The following is a 23,585-nucleotide window of genomic DNA, read 5'->3' as shown; positions in this document are numbered from 1 at the left end:
GGGACTGTGATAGTGTGGTGTTCAATCTGGAGCTAGCTGACACTGGCTGGCTGTCGCACTTTGAATGACAATTGCGCAGTCGTGTGACGTGGCTCCCAAACAAAATTGGCGTCCTTTTTTTCCCACAAATAGAGCTTTCTTTTGGTGGTATTTAATCACCTCTGCGATTTTTATTTTTTGCGCTATAAACAAAAGAAGAGCGACAATTTTGAAAAAAAACACAACATCTTTTACTTTTTGATTTAATAAATGTCATATTTTTTTTTTTTTATATTTTTTTCCTCAGTTTAGACCGATACGTACTCTTCTACATATTTTTGGTAAAAAAATAAATAAATAAATAATAATAATAATAATAATAAGCGAATAGGGAATAGAATTATGGCATTTTTATTTATTTTTTTACTAGTAATGGTGGCGATCTGCGATTTTTATTGTGACCTGACATTGCGGCAGACATATCGGACACTTTTGACACATTTTTGGGACCATTCAAATTTATACAGCGATTAGTGCTAAAAAACTGCACTGATTACTGTGTAAATGTGACTGGCAGGGAAGGGGTTAACACTAGGGGGCGAGGAAGGGGTTAATATGTTCCCTAAAGTGTGTTCTAACTGTAGGGGGAGGGGGACTCACAAGGGGAGGAGACCGATGTGTGTTCCTCTGTACTGGGAACACACATCTGTCTCCTCACCGCTGACAGGACATGGATCTGTGTGTTTACACACACAGATCCATGGTCCTGCCGTGAATGCGGTCAATCGCGGGTGCCTGGCGGACATCACGGCCGCCAGGCACGTGCACCCCCTAGCCGCCCAGGGAAAGCAAAGACGTCATATGACGTCCAGTCTGAAGGAGGAAGGGTTCCCGCCGACGTCATTTTACAATGACTCGGTAGGGAAGGTGTTAAAGAGGTGGAGATCTACCTGAACAACATGGGAGCTGTCAAAGATCACCGACACAGTGTCGCCTCCTCACACCTGATTTAAACCTCTAATTGCCGTACTACTAAAACACAACTTAACTATGGGGTTTTACCGCCTCCCCAACAACAAATATAAATGAACCCTTATTATTCTAAGCCCCCTATAAGCGTAGGTTCACATTGGAGCGATTTGTCATGCGATTTGAGAGATCAAATTGCGTGACAAGTGGCAGCCTATTGGCGGCAATGGCACTGTTCCAATCGACAAAAACAATAGCTGCTGACTTTTAATAAACAGCCACTCACCTGTCCCACGGTCCAGCGATGCGGCCGCACGGAAGCCCACTCCTCTCCTCGGCGCCTCCATTGGAACTGTGGGCACCCGGCCAGTACAGGTTGTGGCTTCACGGCTGGGCGCACACTGCGCATGCATGAGTGGCGCTGCTCTCTCGGAGTGGATAGGCGATCTTCTGGGACCTGTCACGTGTCCCAGGAGATTGCTTAGTGGAAGGGACCGCCTGGGGGAGAGGAGAAGTCACCTATGTGGCCCTCTAGGCAGAAGAAGGAAGTGAGACATGAAGTCCCCTTCAAAACAAAGAACCCACCCCCCCCCCCCCAAAAAAAAGAAATTACATGTCAAATGTGGAATGTTAGGGGGCGAGGAGTACTTAAAGTAGAAGTTCCATTTTTGGGTAGAAGGCCACTTAAACCTTTCAGTTTATTGTCCGTTCGGCTGAAGTTTTCCAAACTTTTCCTTCGATTTTCCGGTTCAAAAACATCACAACCGATTTTCAATCTGTGCCCATTACCTAGACGATAAACGAACGAACTGTCCAAATCACAGATTTCAAACTATTTTTTGTCCAGTGTATAATGGCCACCATTACTCTCTGGGAACGCAGCAGATGTACGGACACTAATCTGACAGATGTGTGGGTAAGTGGCATCAAATGCACACTTTCTGTGTTCGGGGCTGTACACCTGCACCCACATGCCTGTGCCAGCTACAGTGCTCATGTGAATGAGCCCCAAAACCTCATTTACATACAAGTCTTTATTTATTAACTCAGTACAATTTTAGCTTTTATATTTAGCAGAAATTGTGTAAATTATATTCTATTTGCATCCGCTAATAATGATCAGTTTATTTTTTGGGAAAATATCATTTTGAACTTCTTTGTGGGAAGGGGCCCTGTCAAGTGGGTAGTATGGGGCCCCCGTGATTTCTGACAGCAGCCCTGTGTACATATGGCAGTTTCCTGGCAGGCTGGCCACGTGGGTTTGGACCCTGGTCTGAACAGGACAACTCATCACTATTAGCAGCATACATTGCAGATCCTGTACTTTTTACACTTACATACCTTCCAACATTTTGATATGGGAATGAGGGGCACCTACTAACAAACGTGCTGTATGTAGGCATAGGACACGCCCTGCCACACCCAGTGTCATCTTAAGAGCATTATAGGCCCCCGGGCAATACAGTGCACTGGGGCCCTGTCTACACAATCACGCACGAGAATTTACTGACAAAAATTATAAAATTTACTGGCAGAACCACATTTTTTACTGCCACTGCAAAAAAAGTACCTAAAATTACAGTTTTCAGTGCCGAACAATGCAAATGTCAGTATTTAAACTATAAACATATAGCTAGTGCTATTAGCAATGTGTTTAAGTTAAACAAAAGTAAAACAAAAAAAATGTCTTCATTGACATGAAGGTCAGGTTACTATAACCCAGCCAGCACAGAGTTTCCTCTTACATCAGAGTCTGCAGGATTCCCCCTTACAGTGAAAGAGAACTCTTATGTAAAGGGGAACGGTGCAGATCATGATCTAAGGGGGGAACTCTGATGTGGAGGGGGGCTCTGGTGACCAGAGACCACCTTATATCAGAGTCCACTGCTTTCTCTTTCCCACTTACATCAGGGTCCGCAGACTGAGTTCCCCCTTGCATTTTAAAGGGGGAATCCTGTAGACTCTGATGTAAAGGGGAACTCTGATGTGGGGGGCACTCTGGTGACCAGAGACCACCTTCCGTAGAGTAAATACACTAAGGTAAGGGGGGTCACTAATATAGGAGGGGGAACCTTTATATCAGTGCCCCCTTACATTTTTGCATTCACTCCCCCTTACATCAGCAACCCCCCGCATTCGTGGAGGACCTGATCTTCTCTGTGATTTTTGCAAACTGGGCATGAACCAGTTCTAACCCGTCACTCTCCACAATTTTTTACTGGGGTTGCTGGGCAGCCGGTGGGGCCCCCCAGGCAATCGGGGCCCCCGGGCAACTTCCCAGCGTGCCCAATGGAAAAGATGGCCCTGGCCACACCCCCTTAAAGGAGAATTAACCAAAAAAAAAAAGTTAATTACATACACAGGGACTTTTTTTTTTTTTAACCACTACTGGATTTTAAAATGTACAAATGCAGTCATTTAGAGATTGAATGAAAAGTTTAGCACTGGGAAAACACTTTTTGAAAGATAAAAAGTGCATTTTATATAAACTATATAGATCAGACCAAAATGAGGGACAAATGAGGGGGAAGAGGGACAGAGGGACATTGCTCCAAATCAGGGACAGTTGGGAACTATGCACTTAATTCATGTCGATTTACCCAAAGCCTTGTGCACACGATTGGACTTCCATCAGACTTTTCCATGGATTTTGGTCTGAATTGGTGTTGGTCGTGAACTTGTTCTGCATACACACGGCAGAACATTTTCAGCCAACTTTCACTAAATCACGTGATTTTTCAGCTCTTTACCGCCACACTTTGGGCAACTTCTGCTATTGTTGGCTGATGTTTGGCATTGGTTCTGAGTAGGGAAGAGCTCTGGCGTGTTCGCACACTCCATGTGCAGAACCCGCCAGGAAGTAGGCACGGCGCTGCGCTAATCACAGGCAGGGAGACATTTCCTGATCTCTGCAGCCACGCATCGGGACAATGTCCCCCTGTCTGTGATTAGCGCAGCGCAGCGCCGTGCTGACTTCCTGGAAAACTCAGCTTTGCAATAATTACCTATGATGTATGCTTATAATAAAGCTTACCTGTAGGTAAAATGGATATCTCCTAAACATGCACCGTTTAAGAGATATTCACATGTTTTGCAGCAGGTGATGTCACTCTGAAGCCCTTCTAGACGCTGTGCCACGTTTTTAGCTTCTGTGTGCATGGAGGGCTTTGTTTTAGAGGTAAGTCTTTCATAGTGTGCTAGTATGCACCGCTATACTTACAAGTACACATATCTCTGAGATGGGAATGAGGGACACCTATTAGCAAAAGTATGTAGGCCTAGGACACGCCCCCTGCCACGCCCTTCTTAAAGGAGAATTATCCCCCCCAAGAAAGGTTAAACCCACAAGTGTGTTTTTCTTTTCCATCACTCTTCCATTTTATTGACTTTTGGTATTTAGAAAGGTTTAGCATTGTAAAACACTTTTGGATAAATCGAGCATTTTATATACAACTATGTAAATCAGACCAAAAATGGGGGACAAATGAGGAGGAAAGAGGGACTTTGTTCAAAATGAGGGACAATCCCTTGAAACCAAGGACAGTTTGGAGCTATGTAGCACATTACGCAATTACCTGGGGGCTCAGAATTATTATTATTTTTTTAATTTACTACCGCTTTAAATTAACATGTTTAGCTCCACTTTAGGATAGAACGATTTAGAGCCTGAAGAATGACAGTGTGTATTTGTAAGAACAAGGACATCTAGGTTATAATCAAACAAGCGTCTCCTCCTTCGCAAACAGATAATTGCTATGTAAATTCTGACACAGAAAAGGTAAATATTGACATCTAAACCATACGAGATGCAGAAGCAATAATGCCCAAATCCAACATGGCCGCCGCGCCAGCACAGTGACACGTCAGGACTGCACACGTGACCATGTGTCATCCGCACATGAAGGCGGAAGTAATAGATCCGGGAGACGTTGGTGGTGAGCTGCAGACGTTGCTAGGCTCGGCGGTGAGGTGTAAGGTGGGTGAATTGCTGATATGTCTTTTGTTGTGTATTCTATCGTAGTAGATAGGAGAGTGTACATCTCCTCTTGTATAGTGTGATCGCTGGCCGATCCTGCTTATGGCAGCTCTTCATCCCACAGGTGATGCATGACAAGACAGGTGATTGTCACTAGGCTCATCAGCGGGCGTTGTGGCTAAAAGTTTCTTAGTCGTGCTGCAATTGTTGGATAGGTGAACACTCCATCCAATATGGGGACGGTGCAGTCTTCTGAGATGTGGGATCATGGGGATTGAATCCTGATCTGTTGCTATCTATTCCCCCCCCCCCCCCCGCTCTTAAAGGGGAGCTCCACACAAAAGGGGGAGCACCGCTTGTTCTCCAACACCCCCGCCACATTTGGCACTTTTTTTGAGGGGGGAGCAGATACCTGTCAAAACCAGGAACTCGCTTCTGGGTATGATCGCCACACAACGATCTTGGCAATCTCCGAAATTTTAACACACAGGAATAGGCCACAAGCAACTTCAGAATGAATAATGCAAAAATACGGAGGAAAACTTGGACAGCCGCACTCCAAAAAACTTTCCTTTTATTAAAGCTTGCAATCATCGGTCCTTATCTCGCATGGGCGGTTGAGACAGGAGCCAATTTGGAGTTTGGAGGAAATCTGCACAAGAATGTGCAAACTCCATGCAGATAATGGCCACACTGCAAGGGAATTTTTGTGTTTCAGCCCTGAGTTTCTCTACATATGTGTATTATAGGAATGTGCATGGATGTATGTGCATTGCCAGATATTTTGTATGACAGCCCAGTTTAAAGCCTTGTACACAGGCTTAGATTTTCGTACGAACGTCTGTTTTTTGTGGCATGCTAGTCTCGTATTGAAAGTGAAGAGGTTACTCACAATTTGAAAATTTTCGTACGACAGAATACTTCAGAAGTGACGTAATGTGTTGAATAGTTTTGTATGTATTCTTTCTGCGCATGCGTAGTCTTGCTCTTACAATTTATTTTTTTCGTACGAAAATCAGACGTTGAGTTCACATCCAACGAAAAATGTATACTCTGCACATCCAGTTTTTGTCTGACGAAAAAGCGAAATCGGCTGTCAAAAGCACCGTACTAACAATCCGAAAATCAGCAGACGGCTCTTCGTACAAATTTTTTCATCCGATTTTCGTATTGTGTGTACGGGCCTTAAGACACAAGTTGTTAGAAAAAAGTTTAAGAAAAACAAAATACAGTACAGGTCAAATATTTGGAGCTTATTATCTAGATGCCTGTGTCTATATCCGATATGAACAGCATTTTATGGATGGTAGTGTACACTGGCCTTTATAGTCCATCTCTTTTGGTGAGTGCACCTTCTGAAGGCGGAGGTGTGTGAACACAGTGGAAGCACATCCCATAAAGAGATATTATATATATATATATATATATATATATATATATATATATATATATATATATATATATATATATATATATATATATATATATATTCTCATTTGAAAGCACTGTTCTGTTTTAAAGCGGAGCCAGCTCATCGCTCTGGAGTCCAGCTCATCGCTCTGCTGCACCCGACCGCTATCCTCGGTGAGGGAACCAGTAAGTGAAGCATTGCGGCTTCACTGCCCGGTTCCCTACGGCGCATGCGCGAGTCGCTTTGCGCCGTGCTAACTGGTCCCCGCTGTGTTCTGGGAGCCGAGTGTTTCGGGATCAGACGTTCTGCCCACAGTCTACCTGCAGTCTGTGTGGCCGGAAGTGGGTGCAAATACCTGTCTTAGCCAGGTATCTGGACCCCCCCCCCTCTAAGGTGTCAAATGTGACACCGGAGGGGGGAGGGTTCCGATGAGCGGAAGTTCCACTTTAGGGAGGAGCTCCGCTTTAAAGTGATACTAAAGTTTGTATTTTGTTTTTTGTTAAACATGTCATACACTCCTGCTTTTCTCTTTTTTTTTTTTTTTTTTTTCTTTTATGCTGTACCTCAAAATATGGTTTTGTATTTTCGTGTACTGTAATAAACCAGTGTTGGGGTGCAAAGTCAGCTTAAGGCCCATGCTAAACTCTATTTGGATTCTAAAGCTTTTACATGTCTTATAAACACTCGCAAATGTCCCTGCTGTACCATGTATTTAATTGGTTACAGCGCCTTGAGGCGATTTAGTTCACATTTGTAGCGCTATATAAGTTACTCGCTCACTCACTCACTCATTGAGAAAGTACCCTGTTCTCTTTGTATTGCTTCTTTATGTGAAATCCCTGGTGTTTCTGCTAGTCCCCTTGCTTTCCTATTAAAAACTGACCACACTAAGCAGGAGAGCACACTGTGGTCAGTTCTCTAGCTATGCTGGGAACTCGGTGTGCTCTTTTCCAATGATCATACGTGTCTTGACACCCACCCCCCCTCCCTGCACTGCCTTGCACGGGAAGCTCAGTGTCCTGCTGTCTCTCCTCCCCCCAGCTGATAACAGAGGAGATGTAATCACTTCTAAAAATGGGGAAAAAAATGTGTGTATTATTATTATTTTTTTTCCCCTATACAAAAATGTTTTGGCTTTCATTTCTATTTTAAACTGAATGTGTTGTTTTACAACATGATTGTTTACAATTGCTTGAGAGCCGGTTCACACAGGAGTGACTCATCAGGCGACTTAGCCGCCTGACAAGTCGCGCTCCGTTCTGTACAATGGAACCTGTTCTAATAGGAGCGACTCAAGTCCCTCCGACCTAGAAAAAGGTTCCTGTACAACTTTGGGATGACTTCAGGGCGACTTGCATTGACTTCAATACAGAAGTCATTTTGCAAGTCGCCTCTGAAGTCGTGGGCCGATCGTTCTGACCATAGCAGCAGGCATTAAGAACCGGTTCACACAGGGGATGTGAACCGGTTCTTAATGCCTGCTGCTATGGTCAGTTTAAACTAATTGTCATCTCAAGCTCTGCTGCCATTCACCATATGTCTTTAACCACTTGCTCACTGTGCACATGTACCCCCTTCCTGCCCAGGCGAAATTTCAGCTTCCGGCACTGCGTCGCTTTAACTGACAATTGCGCGGTCGTGCGACGTGGCTCCCAAACAAAATTTACGTCCCTTTTTTTTTTTTTTTCACAAATAGAGCTTTCTTTTGGTGGTATTTGATCGCCTGTGCGGTTTTTATTTTTTGTGCTATAAACAAAAAAAGAGCGTAAATTTTGAAAAAAACAATATTTTTTACTTTTTGCTATAATAAATATCCAATTAAAAAAAAAAGAAATTCTCAGTTTAGGCGATACGTATTCTTCTACATATTTTTGGTAAAAAAAAAAAATCGCAATAAGCGTATAGTGACTGGTTTGCACAAAACTTATAGCGCCTACAAAATAGGGGACATAATTATGATTTTTTTATTATAATTTTTTTTTTTTTTACTAGGAATGGCGGCGATCTGCGATGTTTTTTTTTTTTTGGGGGGATTGCGACATTATAGCGGACACTTTTGACACATTTTTGGGACCTTTTCTGAAGTCGGAGCGACTTCAGTAGTGTACATTAAGACGGCTCTCATTGACTAACATGGGATTACTGATGTCAAACGACTTGGGGTGACTTGAGGTCTGACAAGCCCTGGATAAATGAATAAAGTTTTACCAATACAACCGGCCCTTTGAGGGCAACCATAATGCTTATGTGACCTGTGATGAAATAGAGTTTGACACCGCTGTTGTACATTGTCAGCATGCAATATTGTCAGCCCCTTTATGCCTATACAGTATGCTATAGTAGGCAAATAGAGTATGCAAAGATTCTGCTAACAAATGACAAAGAAACTGATTTGTTGGCAACTAGTTTGAAGAAGAAAAAAGTGGGTTTGGGCTTTAAATGAGGTATAGAACGTGTGAGTCCAATGCCTCCATGTCTATTTTTAAGACAAAAAAAGTCCCAAAAGCCCCAGTATTGGCAAATGGGTTTAGAAAAAGTCTGAAAAGTGTGTGGGTTTGCAGCATCACATGACGGGAGATTTTTATTTTTGGTAAAGAAAATAATGGTTTGCTACTGATTGAAGGGAGTTTCAGTTTTTTCCATTTATCCACCAAAACCATGTGTTAAGAAAAGATTACACTTGCTTATTGGAAGAATTTTAAAAGGCCTTGTCATATCATAGCTCGCGCTTTAAAGACAAGGTAAACGCTGCATTAAAGTTTTATTTTATTTTTTTCACCTTAATGCATCCTATGTGCCATGTGCGAGTCGTGCGGCACTTCCTGAATGGCTCAGTCGTCTTCTGGGAGGCACAGGCCAAAAGTAAGAAGTAGAAAGGGGGGGGGGGGGATATCAATAGCCAAAAATTAGTGTGGGGTGTAGTCCTTTCTTTTAAGATCTAGTTGAAAAAGTGGGTGGAACTTCACTTTAAAGTGGTAGTAAAGTCTTTACTACCACTTTATACCTACAGGTAAGCCTTATTATAGGCTTACCTGTAGGTAAAAGAATATCTCCTAAACCTGTACGGTTTAGGAGATATTCCCCTCGCAATGCGCCACTGACTGCAGCGGCGCATGCGCAGCGGGGATCCTCAGCTAGAGGCCTGGCAGCCGCCGGACCTTGCAGAAATGAAGTCTCCCGCGCGCATGCGCAGGAGTGACAACTTCGCCGCTCCAGCCAATCACAGCGCTGGAGCGGCGATACACGGATGACACGCCGAGGCAAGATGACATCTCGCTCGGCGTGGACCAGGTAAGTTCTACACACCTCGTTCCAAGGTAAGTATTTCATAATGAGCTACTATGCGGTGCATACTAGCTCATTATGCCTTTTTGCCTTTCAGGTGTAAAAAAAAAAAAAACCTTAGTTAGACTTACCGGTAACGGTATTTCTATGAGTCTTTCAGGACAGCACCTGGAGAGAGCGCAGCTCCACCCACTTCCCAGGAAACACTGCAGTCAATGCTATAACTTCCGCCCCCTTCCACCATGGCCTCAGTTGTTCACGAGTACCTCCGGCCACGCTGAAATGAGATAAGCAGAACATAGAAACTACACGCATTAGCATATATATATATATATATATATATATATATATATATATATATATATATATATATATATATATATATATATATATATATATATATATATATATATATTATCTTTAATAATAAAAGGGCGGGTTATCGGTGCTGTCCTGAAAGACTCATAGAAATACCGTTACCGGTAAGTCTAACTAAGGTTTTCTCACCTCGTCTTTCAGGACAGCACCTGGAGATGATAACCGAGTACTTACTCTAGGGTGGGACCACCGCTTGCAGGACCTTCCTGCCAAAAGACTGCTCTGACACAGAGAGCAAATCCATCCTATAATGACGAGCAAAGGTGGAAAAGCTCGTCCACGTTGCCGCTTTACAGATGTGTTCTGGTGAAGCTCCAGCCCGTTCTGCCCAGGAAGTTGCCACCGCCCTAGTAGAATGGGCCATTACTCCCGGAGGAGGATCCAAACCTTTAGCTTTGTATGCCTTATGGATAGCCATACGTAACCATCTAGCCAGAGTATTCTTGGAAGCCCCATGCCCCTTGCGGGATCCTGAAAACAGAACGAAAAGCGAATTTGCCTTTCTGAACTCACTAGAGACCTCTAGATAGCGTCTAATGCATCTCCTGACATCTAAGGAATGGAATTCTCTCTCCTTCGGACAAGAAGGAGTTGGACAAAAGGTAGGTAACACTATTTCCTGCGTCCTATGAAATACTGACACTACCTTCGGAAGAAAACTCGGATCAGTTCTTAATACTACCCTATCAGGGAAGATTGACAAAAAAGGCTCCAAAATGGAGAGCGCCTGAAGCTTGCTAACCCTCCTCGCTGAGGTGACCGCTACCAAAAGCACCAATTTCAAAGTCAGAAATTTTATAGAGGCGTCTACCAGTGGTTCGAAGGGTTTTTTAGTCAAACCCCCCAGAACCACTGATAAATCCCACTTGGGGAAAAATTTAAACGGGGAAGGCCTAGCCCTGGCTAAGGCCTTAAAAAATCTGATGACGTAGGGCTCTAGAGATAAACGTCTCTCTAGAAAGACTGACAAAGCCGCCACCTGCGCCTTCAAGGTGCTGGCTGCCAGACCCTTATCCATACCGTCTTGTAAAAACTCCAAGACGGAACAAGTATTCAAAGGAGAATAATTTTTACCTTCACACCAAGAATTGAAAACCTTCCAAGTCTTGAAATAGATGGCCCTCGTGACCTCTTTCCTGCTACTAAGTAGCGTATCTACCAAACGTTTGGATAAACCCTTCCTGCTAAGAATTGGCTCTTCAGTAACCAGGCCGTGAGTCTTAACCGACTCACGTCTGGATGAAGTAGAGGGCCCTGAAAAAGTAAATCTTTTCTGACTGGCAGTACCCAGGGATCTTCTACTGCCAGCTCCAACAGACTCGAAAACCAAGGCCTCTTGGGTCAGTACGGGGCTATCAGGATCAGAGTAGTCTTCTCCTCCTGAAGCTTCCGTAATACTAAAGGGATGATCTGAACTGGGGGGAAGGCATAGCGCAGGCGGAAGGGCCAGCGTTGGACTAACGCATCTAGACCCTCTGCCTGGTCCATTCTGTTGAGAGAAAAATAAGCCGGAACCTTGGCATTGGACTGGGACGCGAACAGGTCTATCTGAGGGGTTCCCCACCTGTTTACTAGCTCTTGGAAGACCTCCGGGCATAAACACCATTCCGATTCCAGAACCCTCGTTCGACTTAAAAAGTCTGCCAGAAGGTTTAAGCTGCCTTTTAGGTGTACTGCCGATAGGGAAGCCAAGTTCACCTCTGCCCAGGACAGAGTCTGTAAGGCCAGATTGAGGAGTACCTTGCTTCTCGTGCCCCCCTGTCTGGAAACATACGCCACTGCTGTGGCGTTGTCTGACAGAATCTGGACATGTTGGTCCAGAATCAGCTCCTGGAAGGCCCTTAGCCCTAACCAAATGGCCCTGAGTTCCCTCCAATTGGAGGACCTTCTGGACTCTTCCCTCGTCCAGGATCCCTGTGCCATCTGCCCGTTTAGGTGAGCACCCCATCCCCACGAACTCGCGTCCGTAGTTAGGACCCTTGTAGTGGGGAAGGACCAAGACAGGCCTAGGCGCAGATTTGCCTGGCCTCTCCACCACCAAAGTTTCCTTCTCACTGAAGACGGAACTCTGAATCTTTTCTCTAGGGATTCCCCATGGGTCCAATTCTGAAGGATAGCCTGTTGTAGGTCCCTTGAATGAAGACGAGCCCACTGCACCGCCGGCATGGCAGCCGTGAGTAAGCCCATTGTGGACATGGCTGAGCGAACAGAAATCGGCACATTTGTCTGAATTGTCTTCACCGCAGCCTGAACTTTCTCTATCTTTTCTTCTGGTAGAAAAATCTTCCCCTGAACAGAGTCTATAGTGTATCCTAGAAAGACTATCCTCTGGGAGGGCACTAGATTTGACTTTTCTCTGTTCAGAATCCACCCGAGCCCTTCCAAATGAGCCTGGGTCCTCCTCAGGTCCAGGAGAAGCTGCTTCTCCGACTTGGCGAACACCAGGAGGTCGTCCAAGTATGGAATTATGGAAATTCCCCTGAGCCTTAGGGGTGCCAAGGCCTCTGCCACCACCTTTGAAAAGACTCTGGGAGAGGAGGAAAGGCCGAATGGGAGGGCTCTGAATTGGAAATGTCTCACTCCGCTCTCTGTTCTGATGGCTAGGCGCAGATAGCGCTGAGAGGAAGTCCTGATCGGGACGTGCAAATATGCATCCCTTAAATCTATCGATGCTAGAAAGCATCCCCGAGGAAGAAGCTTTCTCACCGAGTATATAGAATCCATGCGGAATCTCTTGTACCGGATAGCTAGATTCAAGACTTTTAGGTTTAAAATTAACCTGAATTTGCCCGACGGCTTCCTTACTAGAAATATATGGGAATAACAGCCCTCCCCCTGTTCTCTCTGGGGCACTGGCGTAATCACCCTCTGTTGGAGAAAATCTTCCACTAATGCCAGCATTGCCCGAGATTTCTCTTGCTCCCTGGGCAATTGGGTCACATAAAACCGCGACGGTGGTCTTCCCGAGAACTCCAGTGCGTAGCCCTCTGCAATCAGTTTGAGGACATACGGACTGGACGTCGCCTCTGCCCACTGTGGAAGGAAGGCTTGGAGCCGACCTCCCACAGCTGGGAGACCGTCACTGGGGCTTAGCAGGCTGGCTGGGGGAGCGAAATAACACCCCAGGCTTCCCGCGGCCCCTCTGGGACCGCCAGGGTCTACCACCCTGGCCTCTTTGCGCATCCTTAGGACCCTTGTCTTGGGAAAAAAGGACGAAAAATTTTCTTGGGCCCTGAATCTACCTTTTTTAAAGGAAGAGCCTTCTTTCTATCCGCCGTCCTATCCAGAACGGCGTCTAGCCCTGTGCCAAACACCAAGTCTCCTTCAAAAGGTAATCCACACAGTTTCAGCTTAGAGGCTGTGTCCCCCTGCCAGGTCTTAACCCATAAGGCCCTTCTGGTTGAATTTATCAACGCCGAAGATCTGGCGGAGAGCTTCACGGATTCAGCAGATGCATCTGCTATATAGCCTACCGCTTTCATAAGGACTGGAAAGGACTCCAAAAGCTCTCTACGAGAGGTACCAGCCTCGATGTGACCTTTAAGCTGATCCAGCCAATGTTCAAGGTTTCTAGCCACCACAGTGGATGCCATAGCTGGCTTGATATTAATCAAGCTGGTATCCCAGGCTTTCTTGAGCAGGGTATCTGCTCTTTTATCCAGGGGATCTTTAAGGGTACCTGTATCCTCAAAAGCTAGGTCCGTATTGCGAGAAACTTTTGAGAATGCTGCATCCAGTTTAGGCCTTTTATTCCATGCCTGCGTTGGATCTTCATCGAAAGGAAATCTCCTTTTCAGAGATTTAGAAAAGAAGGGTGCCTTTTCTGGGTCCTTCCATTCTCTTTTAATTGTCTCGGACAATACTTTATGTACTGGGAAGGTACGATGTTTCACCTCATCCAAGCCCTGGTACATCCTGTCATGCAAGGACAGCTGAGTCGCATCTTCCTTAATGTTTAGGGTAGAATGAATAGTCCTTAATAGGTCATCAACCTCTTCTAAGGACAGTTTATAGCGCGAGGAAGAAGTATCCCTTTCTTCTTCTTCCTCCGCCTCTGATCCTGAAACAACCTTTTCAGGTTCCTCCTCCTCGGACTCACTGTCTAACCTTCTAGATGTGGAGGGGGGTACTGGCCCTGGCCTTAGATCCCTTAGTCGGACCCTTGTCCAGGAAGGAGCGAAAAGACTGGAAAGTCTGGTGCAACTCCTCCCTAAATGAAGAGAGCAACTCCCCCGTACCCTTGACGGTGGGCTGCTCAGAGGCCGAACTAGTAGAGGCCTCCCCCCTGACAATCTCCGCAATACAAGTTTTGCATAAAGGTTTGGTCCAGTTCCCTTTAAGGGAAGCTTTACAAGTAGCACACCGCTTCTTGGAAGGAGGAGGTTCTACCACTTTAAGTTTTTCTTTAACTTTCTGAAACGACACAAAGGACAACAACGCTATGTTTAACCTTTGTATGCCAGCCAACAAATCGCACAAGTGCACACAGCTAGTGAACAATTAACACCAGAACCCATCACCGCTGTACCAGAAAACACTACACACACCCAAAGAAGTGACTAGGGTGAGTGAGGTAGGCTCCCCTCCCCCGAAGGGGCAGAAAAGAGGGACATAACAATACCCTGGCACATTGACCACCGCTGGGTCTCCTACCTGGGCTGGGCTGGTGCTTGTGGCTCCTGCTCCCGCCACCTCCGCTGCGTCTTCTGGCTCCATGGTCCCAGAACGCTGCGGGCGTGCGACAGCTTTTTGAATTTCCCGGCTCTTTCTCGCCGCTGCGAGACCCAGGAAATAGCACCGCCGAGGCCACTCCTCCTCCTGCGTTCCAGGCGGCCGGAACCGGAAGCCGCCACGCGCCGCCGGAAGTCCCGCCTCCACCCGGAAAGGACGTCACTACGCCCTCCGCTCCGGGACCTCGTATGCCGGAAGAACGGCACCTGACCGCCCCCCCGCAAGCTACGATGCCCGGACTCAGGGAGCGGGACCTCCAGCAGCCTCTGTCCTCGCCGGACCGAAGAGGAGAAGCACCCGACCTTCACCCGCGCGTCAGGGGAGAAGTCGAGTCCGCCTCCTGGAGGATCACCTCCTAATACATCAAACACTGGTATGCCTCAAAAAAAAACACCTTCCCCGCCTGGGGAGAGAACAGCACACCCCTGGTTCCCTGCAGCGCTTCCACCATGGCCGGAGGAAACACTACAACTGAGGCCATGGTGGAAGGGGGCGGAAGTTATAGCATTGACTGCAGTGTTTCCTGGGAAGTGGGTGGAGCTGCGCTCTCTCCAGGTGCTGTCCTGAAAGACGAGGTGAGAAAATAGTTGCGGGTATACAACCGCTTTAATTCCAGCGTTTGAGTACAGCCATGCTGCACTCTGTGTATTAGCGTACGTCTGTGCAGTGGTCAGAGTTTCTCTTAATAATCACTACACCAAATTCCCTTTACATGCAGACAAATTCATGTTCTCACTGCTTGGCCTGCTCTGGACTGCGACAGTGTTTATGTCCCCTACAATGTCCTCCTAAAATTGTGTACTTCGTCTTAACATAGAAGTTCATCCAATAACTAATTAAAGGGGTTGTAAAGGTACAATTTGTTTCCCTAAATAGCTTCCTTTACCTTAGTGCAGTCCTCCTTCACTTACCTCATCCTTCCATTTTGCTTTTAAATGTCCTTATTTCTTCTGAGAAATCCTCCCTTCCTGTTCTTCTGTCTGTAACTACACACAGTCATGCAAGGCTTTCTCCCTGGTGTGGAGTGTCGTGCTTGCCCCCTCCCTTGGACTACAGGAGAGTCAGGACGCCCACTAACGCACAGCTCCTTTCTCTATCTGCAACGTATAGAGAGCGTCCTGACTCTCCTGTACCCCAAGGGAGGGGGTGAGCACGACTTTCCACACCAGGGAGAAAGCCTTGCATACTGTGTGTAGTTACAGACAGAAGAACAGGAAGTGAGGATTTCTCAGAAATAAGGACATTTAAAAGCAAAATCGAAGGTAAAGGAAGCCATTTAGGAAAACAAAATTGTTGTACCTTTACAACCCCTTTAACGCTTTCAGCCAAATTCTAAAACAAACCTATCTAGCCCTGTTAGGCCCCATTCACACTAGTGCAACTTAAGACCCCAAAGTTGCATGACAAGTCGCGCTCCATTTTACCCAGTGAGTACTGTTCATATCTGTGCGACTTAGTCATTCCTATTCTAGGCTATAGACTTCAATGAAACCCCTCAAAAGTCACACCTGCATCATATGCAACTTGTGTGTGACTTTGTAGGGCAAAAATGATCACATTGGTCAAAGCCAGAGTCGCAACAATGTCTTTTTAGTCTCACATGTGAAGTGTGAATGGGCTCTTAAGCAAAAATCGCTGTACTTACTTTTATGCAGCTGGTCCGGTACCATGCTGAGCTTCTCTGTGTGAGGGTGGGTGCGGAAGAGGCAGCCGACAACAAAAGCCTCATAATAACTCTATGGGTAACGTCACTTCCCAGGCATTTTGCATTCTGTTTTTATCCTGTACAGAGCTTCCGCCGCTGGAGGCTGGACTGTATCGGTTTCAAAAAAGGTAAGTATAGTGTTTTTTTGCTTTACAGGGTTAGATAACTTTGTTTTGGCAACAAATAGATTTAGAGTTAGTTTTTGGCTTTAACTTCTACTTTAATAGCCAGATTCAGGTAGAGCGCCGCATCTTTAAGGCGGCGTAGCGTATCGTATTTACGCCACGCCGGCTTAAGTCAGAGAGGCAAGTACTGTATTCACAAAGCACTTGCCTCCTAACTTACGGCGGCGTAGCGTAAATGGGGCCGGCGTAAGCGCGCCTAATTCAAATGAGGATGGGGGCGTGTTTTATATAAATTACTCGTGACCCGACGTGATTGGCGTTTTTTATGAACGGCGCATGCGCCGTCCGTGTACATATCCCAGTGTGCATTGCTCCAAAGTACGCCGCAAGGACGTATTGGTTTCGACGTGAACGTAAATTACGTCCAGCCCCATTCACGGACGACTTACGCAAACTACATAAAATTTTCAAATTTCGACACGGGAACGACGGCCATACTTAACATTGGCTACGCCACCTAGGGGGCAGCTTTATCTTTACGCGGCGTATCTCTTACAGAAACGGCGTATCTTTACTGCGACTGGGGGGAATTACGTTCGTTTTTTTTAAAGCGCTAGAGTGCCCCCCCCCCCCCCCCATGGGTAGGGCCTCATTTAGGGCCAGTTCACACCAGTGCAGTCAGTATCGGTAAAAAAAAAGTAGAACATGCTGCATTTTTCCTGCACTGGAAGGGGTAAACTGCATCAAACGCACTGGAATGCACATGTCCTTTTTTGAAGTTAAGGACAAAAAGGAGAAAAATGCACTGGATTGCATAAAAAACCGTACCAAAAAAATGTCAAACGCGCATATGCTTTTAAGGTGGGTTCTAAAGCTAAAACGTTTTCTTGCGTTAATGCATTCCCTGTGTTTATGTAATGCCTGGCCACTTTGATGACCCCACCCCCAAAAGTCCTGTATGTCTCCAACACAGGCTCATTTGCAGTATTCTCCTATCTTTCTCCAATCGCAAATATAATTATTTTTTTTTATTTTACTTGGGTGACCTGAATACCTTTTTGTATACAGAGTTCTGTATGTAACGTAGCAATAAAACTTATCCTAAAATCTATTGTAATTCTATATTGGCGTAATCCTGTTCCATTCAGAAGATGCAGCATATTCTAGTTTTGAACTTTGCGAAGTATTTATTTGTTTCCCATGGTAACCAATCTGATTGAATAAAATGTGTAAAGGAAACCTTTCCTGAGAGAAGTGTGGAGTCTGCCATTCCTGACTTCTCATTCTACAAATGCTACTTGTGTGGCTGCCAATAATCTGAGTCACTAAAGCCAGCCAAGGACGGTTCAAATCTCAACCGGTTCAGCAGGGATCCGAACCATGTATGGGCAGGCTGTTTGTACCAAAGATCATCCATCAATCAACTTGGATACAAACGGCCTGTTGCATGTAGATATTTTGCATGCCATCGCTGTGTTCTGCTGGCAGGGATGGGTCCTCGCTTCCCCCTGATGGGAGAACACAACAGCTCCGTGGAAGGAATCCCCCCCCCCCCCCCCCCATCAACGCTGACTGTGTTGATGGGACAATACAGTGATTTTCTTTCTTGCAACCTGTGGTAATTACAGGTTACTGATATCTGGCCTGGTCAATTTTAGGCTTATGATCTAATAATACAATTATATAACATTCCACATAAATCGGCCAACATATTACAACATATATTACAACAGTTTTGTTGTGATTAACTGTTGATTGCTCAGAGCTAATCACATGGTACAGATGAGCTGTGATTTGGCCCAGTCTGTATCATGTGATCACACTGACCAATCGCAGCTAGCAACACAATTGTATACATTGGATGTCTTGAAAGAAAGCCATCCATTTTTTACAACTGTCATGTGATCTGTTTTGATTGGTTACAGCGGTCACATGGTACTGGTAGCAAGCCGGTACACTGATTAGTCATCGGCTGTGGACGCAGCCGGTGACTGATCGCACCGCAATCCGGGAGGACATTATATGACGTCTGCCCCGATTGATGAGAGGTTCCCGCCAGCGTTATTGTGTTTATAGGCCAATTTTTCGCAACTCCAGTCTTAAGAACCCCCCCCCAACAGGTCATGTTTTCAATATTTCCCTCAGATGAAACGGCTGTGGTAATTACTAAGGGAGTGAAACTGATCGAATTGCATGTCCAAAATGGTAAGCCTGAAATGGGAGTACTTGAGGACTGGAGTTGAGAAATATTGGTATGGGCCATGCGGAGCCTGTTAAGAAGGTAACAATTGGGAGTCCCCAAAGTTCAAGAAGAAAACTTTTTTTTTTACCTCCTAATTTCAAAACATTGTGTCTTATCTTCCTTGACAATTTATTGATAATGAGTTTTTATTTTTTGTAGGAAAGATGATTTCCGAAGGAGGATCGTTTATGCGGGGAATGCTGATAGGAAGTGCATTCTGCATAGTGGTAACCCTTCTAGGACACATTAAATTGAGCCACGAACCCGCTACCCCTCATGAACACCATCACATTCAGGCCCCTAATAAAGAGGAGGTTCTCAAATTGATGGGAACAGAGAAGATGGAATTAAGTAAAGGCATCCGAGTGTATTGTATTATCCTTGTCAAACCAAAAGACTTGAGCCTTTGGGCTGCTGCGAAGACCACCTGGAGCAAGCACTGCGACAAGGTCGACTTCTACAGTTCTGAGCACATGAAGGTCTTTGACTCCATTGTCCTTGACAGTAACGACATGTGGGTTATGATGAGAAAAGCTATCCAAATGGCATACGAGAACCACAAAGATGAGTACAACTGGTTTTTCATCAGCCAGCCCTCCACCTTTGCCATTATTGAAAACCTGAAATATTTCCTTCTGAAGAAAGATCCTTCAGAGCCATTCTATATTGGTCACACTGTGAAAGAGGGAGACTTGGATTATGTGGATATTGCAGGCGGTATAGTGCTAAGCCTTGAATGTGCAAATCGTTTTGTTGATGTGATGAGTAAGCCAGACAAGTGTCCAGAAACGGGCAGCATCTTATGGAAGGTCTCTGAAGACAAGCAGTTGGCAATGTGCCTCAAGCACAAGGGTGTGCTGGCAGAAAATGCAGAAGATTCTGAAGGTAAAAATGTCTTCAACACAAAATCAGTGGGTACCCTAATTAAAGAAGCAATGGCAAATGACCCACAAAAAGTAGTTGAGGGTTGCTGTTCAGATATGGCAATCACGTTCAGTGGACTATCTCCTAACAACATGCAAGTCATGATGTACGGTGTTTACAGGTTAAGAGCATATGGACACAGCTTTAATGATGCATTGGTATTTTTACCACCCCCAAACTCTGATAATGATTGAACAGACCAGTCTTTATCCTTAATTGTTACCACCAAGAAAACTGTACAACTTCTAAAATATCAACATCTTGCAACATGGGACTGGTGAAGGGGGGGACGCTTGATCTTTTGTATATGTGTAATTTACTTTCTTGTTTTGTGTACAGTGTAGGAGTTCTGTTTTTTTTTGTTTTTTTTTTCTTGCAACCATATCGGGACTGCAAATTTTGTCTTATAACAAAAACTGCAATGGATTTTACACAGTAATGACTTTTGCACTCAAAATCTATTTTTCTAAATCTTTGAAAGGTGGGTTGATCTTTTCCACTTCAGCAGTAAGTAAGTTTGTACAATTCTACTGGCATGCTCCCTGTGGGAGAGTGTAAATGATTTGAAAGCTAAGAGTATGTCACCTATATGATGAATAGGTTTCACGAAATTATTTTCGCAAGTGAAACACAGGCTGATATATTGGGGCAAAGGGAAAGTGGAAGTGTTGGCCATTCCAACCAATCAAATATTGGGTTTTATTTTGTAGCTTAAAAAAAAAAATCCAAAACTGTCCGTGGTCACTAATAGGCTGTTGTGGACAGTCCATTTTCTATTTCAGAATAGAAAGTTAAAACTAATATTGAGATAAAATGGGCATCATTTCCAGTTTTTCCTTTTCCTTCAGCTTTCAAGCATGAAGCTGATTGGACCGTTTTACAAAGTGCATTTATTAGTACTTCTCTTTTTTTACCACCAACCTCCAACTTCATTACCTCACATACATGTTAAACTGGATAGACGAGCATGTAAACGGAAATATACATTTGGGCATCTTTCTAATCATAGTCTAGGAAGCACCTCCAGTATTTTTTTTTTTTTAAAGAAAAATGTGTATCAATGTGCCAAAACCCGTTTGGGAAAACTAACTGAGGTGTGTGTGTGTGTCTCTCCCCCCTCCTTTTTTTTTCTTCCTCCTCTTCTATAAGTGGAACTTAATGGTCCATGTTAATAGCAGGATACTTGGTCAGTTGAATAATATCCTACTTAACGTACAATAGGCTTCAGAAACAGCGGTACTTGGATGGTTCTATGTAGGAAGAACAGAACGCTGCTTACAGCCTTTTATTGCTCATTAAATTTGTGTGTAACCTCCCCCCCTTTTTTTTGCTGCTTCTGTGTGAAGCAATCAGATTCCGTTTCATAGCTGTTGGTGATTCCAAATCTGCATTCATTTAGAAGTGCTTTGAGCCTCATGCACCATGAGATTAATGCCGCGTACACACGATCGGTCAAACCGATGAGAACGGTCTGATGGACCGTTTTCATCGGACAAAACCGATCGTGTGTGGGCCCCATCGGTTATTTATCCATAGGTTAAAAAAAAACAATCTTGTTTTAAATCTAACCGATGGATACCTAACCGATAGAAAAAAAAACGATCGTTTGTAGGCACGTCCATCGGTTAAAAATTCACGCATGCTCAGAATCAAGTCGACGCATGCTTGGAAGCATTGAACTTCGTTTTTTTTTTTCAGCACGTCGTGTTTTACTTCACCGCGTTCTGACACGATCGTTTTTTTAACCGATGGTGTGTAGGCACGACTGACCATCAGTCAGCTTCATCGGTTAACCGATAAACGGGCCATCAGACCGTTTTCATCGGATGGACCGATCGTGTGTACAGGGCATTAGGCAAGCCATAAATTATGCAATTTTCTTTCATATTTTCCTTTTTCTTTTTTTCCTAAATTTTTGTTTGATTTTCCCCATCAACACAGTTAGTGTTGATGAGGGAATCCCTCCTAAAGAGCTAGAGCTAGGGGAGGGCTGCTGGGAGAACAGTGATTCTTGCTAGCAGCTATAGTCACTAGCAATAATCGCATGCTAGAAATCCAACATGTTGGTTGTAACTAAGTCGATCGCTAAATCTACTTGGATACAGAGCATGGATCGAGTCTCGGCTGGTCCCTGTTGAACCGGCCAAGATTCAAACCCTCCATGGTCGGCTTTAAAAATGCTGAATTTAGGGTTGCCTAGCTCTTATTCCTTCCTTTTTTTTTTTTTCCTGCCTTGACACACCCCTTAATATTAGCTTATGTGTCCTTGCACACTTGGGCATTTCAACGTCTTTAGAGACAGAAAAACACACCCAAGCACTTGACTTGTTGTGCATTTTATTTAATTTTTCTACCAAAATGCTGCTGCTGGCAGGAAAGGCATTTATGAGAGCTGGGCAAACGCCTCGTTATGGTACTCCTTAACCTGAGATGATTTGATTTGACCAATTTTGCATGGATTAGGAAAAGATGCATTAGGCACCAGTTGACATCCCTAACCCCTATTGGAAGGTGAATAGCAACTGGCTGTGTTGGATTTCATCTGATTGCTGCTGTTTTGATGCCAGGGATAACATGCTGTACCTTCTCCGTAGACGTGAACATAAATGCCCAGACAATCCGAGCAAGCATACTTATGGAAAGATCTTCCAGTTGTATTGTGCCTGCTGCATGTCCGACTGAACTTTTGATGTTTATGGCCTATGCTCACTACCATTTGCTGTTTTACGTGCGGTGTAGCTGTCATGACAACACTTCTTGAATCCTCAAGAGGAAAAGGTGATAATCTCTGGTGTTAGATGTCATTGAGACCTAGTTCAACCCTGAAGAAAACTGTAATGTCTAAGTTGCACTGAACAAAGTATTCATGCCCATTTTGGACAAATGTGTCAACAGTTGTTACAGAACAGAACACATTCACACAATACCTGTAAGTGCAGGCCCCAGGGGGTTGTTTCATCTTTCATAAACAGTGGACTCCTACTACAGGGCCATCTACCTGATATTTTGGTGGACCAAGCATGCTCTTTCTGATGATAGACATTTTTCATTAAGGTAGAAATCTCCTTTCAGCATGGTTTCCAGAATATCTGAAGCCTATAATTTGCCAAGTTTCTCCTATAAAACAGAGTATATAATTAGAATATAACTTAAAATGGAACTAAACCCATCGATTTTTAACTGTTTGAAAAAAACTGTTGCATTCCTGGCACGTGCCGGGAATGTAACTGTCACTTTGGTTGTGCTCTCAATGAAACTGTCTAACCATCAAAGGGCTGGTGTCACAACTGATCACATGTGCAGCATCATGGCAGTTTGAGATCAAACAAAAGCCAAGATGGCAGCTTCCTTGGCTGAAAATTATAGAAGGGTTTAGTTCTCCATTAAACTGAACCTGTCTGCAAATTTAAATTTGTAAACATTCTTTCTCAAGAAGGTGCCTGCTAATAACTTTTTTTACTCTGAATAAAATCTTCTGTGTACTCTAACCCCGATTTTAATTTTGTCATAAGGACTTGACTTTCGAGACTAAATGTCACCACCTCCCCTAACTCACTGTCACCCTAACAGGAGAGGCACTCTCCCTGGACAACGTTACAGTGAAGTGGGCAGAACTTGGTTCCAGTGGCAGTTGAGGAAGTGAAGCCATTCGTAACAAAGTAAGGCTGGGTTCACACTATTGCGATGTCGGGCATTGAATGCGATTCCCACCGCATTTATGTGCAGATTACATGCAATGTCTGTGCATTGTAAATTCAGACATACAGATTGTATGGCTAAATTTGCATCATGATGGTTCAGGGCCCTTTTTTTGGTCCACAATAAAATTGTATCACATGGTTGTTCACAGCTATGCAATT

The 23,585-nt window shown here is 44.6% G+C and overlaps 1 protein-coding gene across 1 annotated transcript; it reads left to right on the top strand.

Annotated features, from left to right (window-relative positions):
* Nucleotides 1-4,840: 4,840 nt before the first annotated feature.
* Nucleotides 4,841-20,205, top strand: C1GALT1C1 (C1GALT1 specific chaperone 1). The gene is made up of 2 exons (XM_040323950.1): nt 4,841-4,924; nt 18,961-20,205. The coding sequence occupies exon 2, from the start codon at nt 18,966-18,968 to the stop codon at nt 19,917-19,919; it is 954 nt and encodes a 317-aa protein (XP_040179884.1). The 5' UTR covers nt 4,841-4,924; nt 18,961-18,965; the 3' UTR covers nt 19,920-20,205.
* Nucleotides 20,206-23,585: the final 3,380 nt, after the last annotated feature.

Source organism: Rana temporaria, chromosome 9 (assembly GCF_905171775.1).
Source record: "Rana temporaria chromosome 9, aRanTem1.1, whole genome shotgun sequence".
Lineage (NCBI taxonomy): Eukaryota > Metazoa > Chordata > Amphibia > Anura > Ranidae > Rana > Rana temporaria.
The sequence above is the reverse complement of the archived record's forward strand: the minus strand, read 5'-3'. Positions and strand labels throughout refer to the sequence as shown.

Bases quoted from the DNA above. Each gene is read 5' to 3' on its own strand.
- C1GALT1C1 (XM_040323950.1), top strand. From the start codon at position 18,966: ATGATTTCCGAAGGAGGATCGTTTATGCGGGGAATGCTGATAGGAAGT.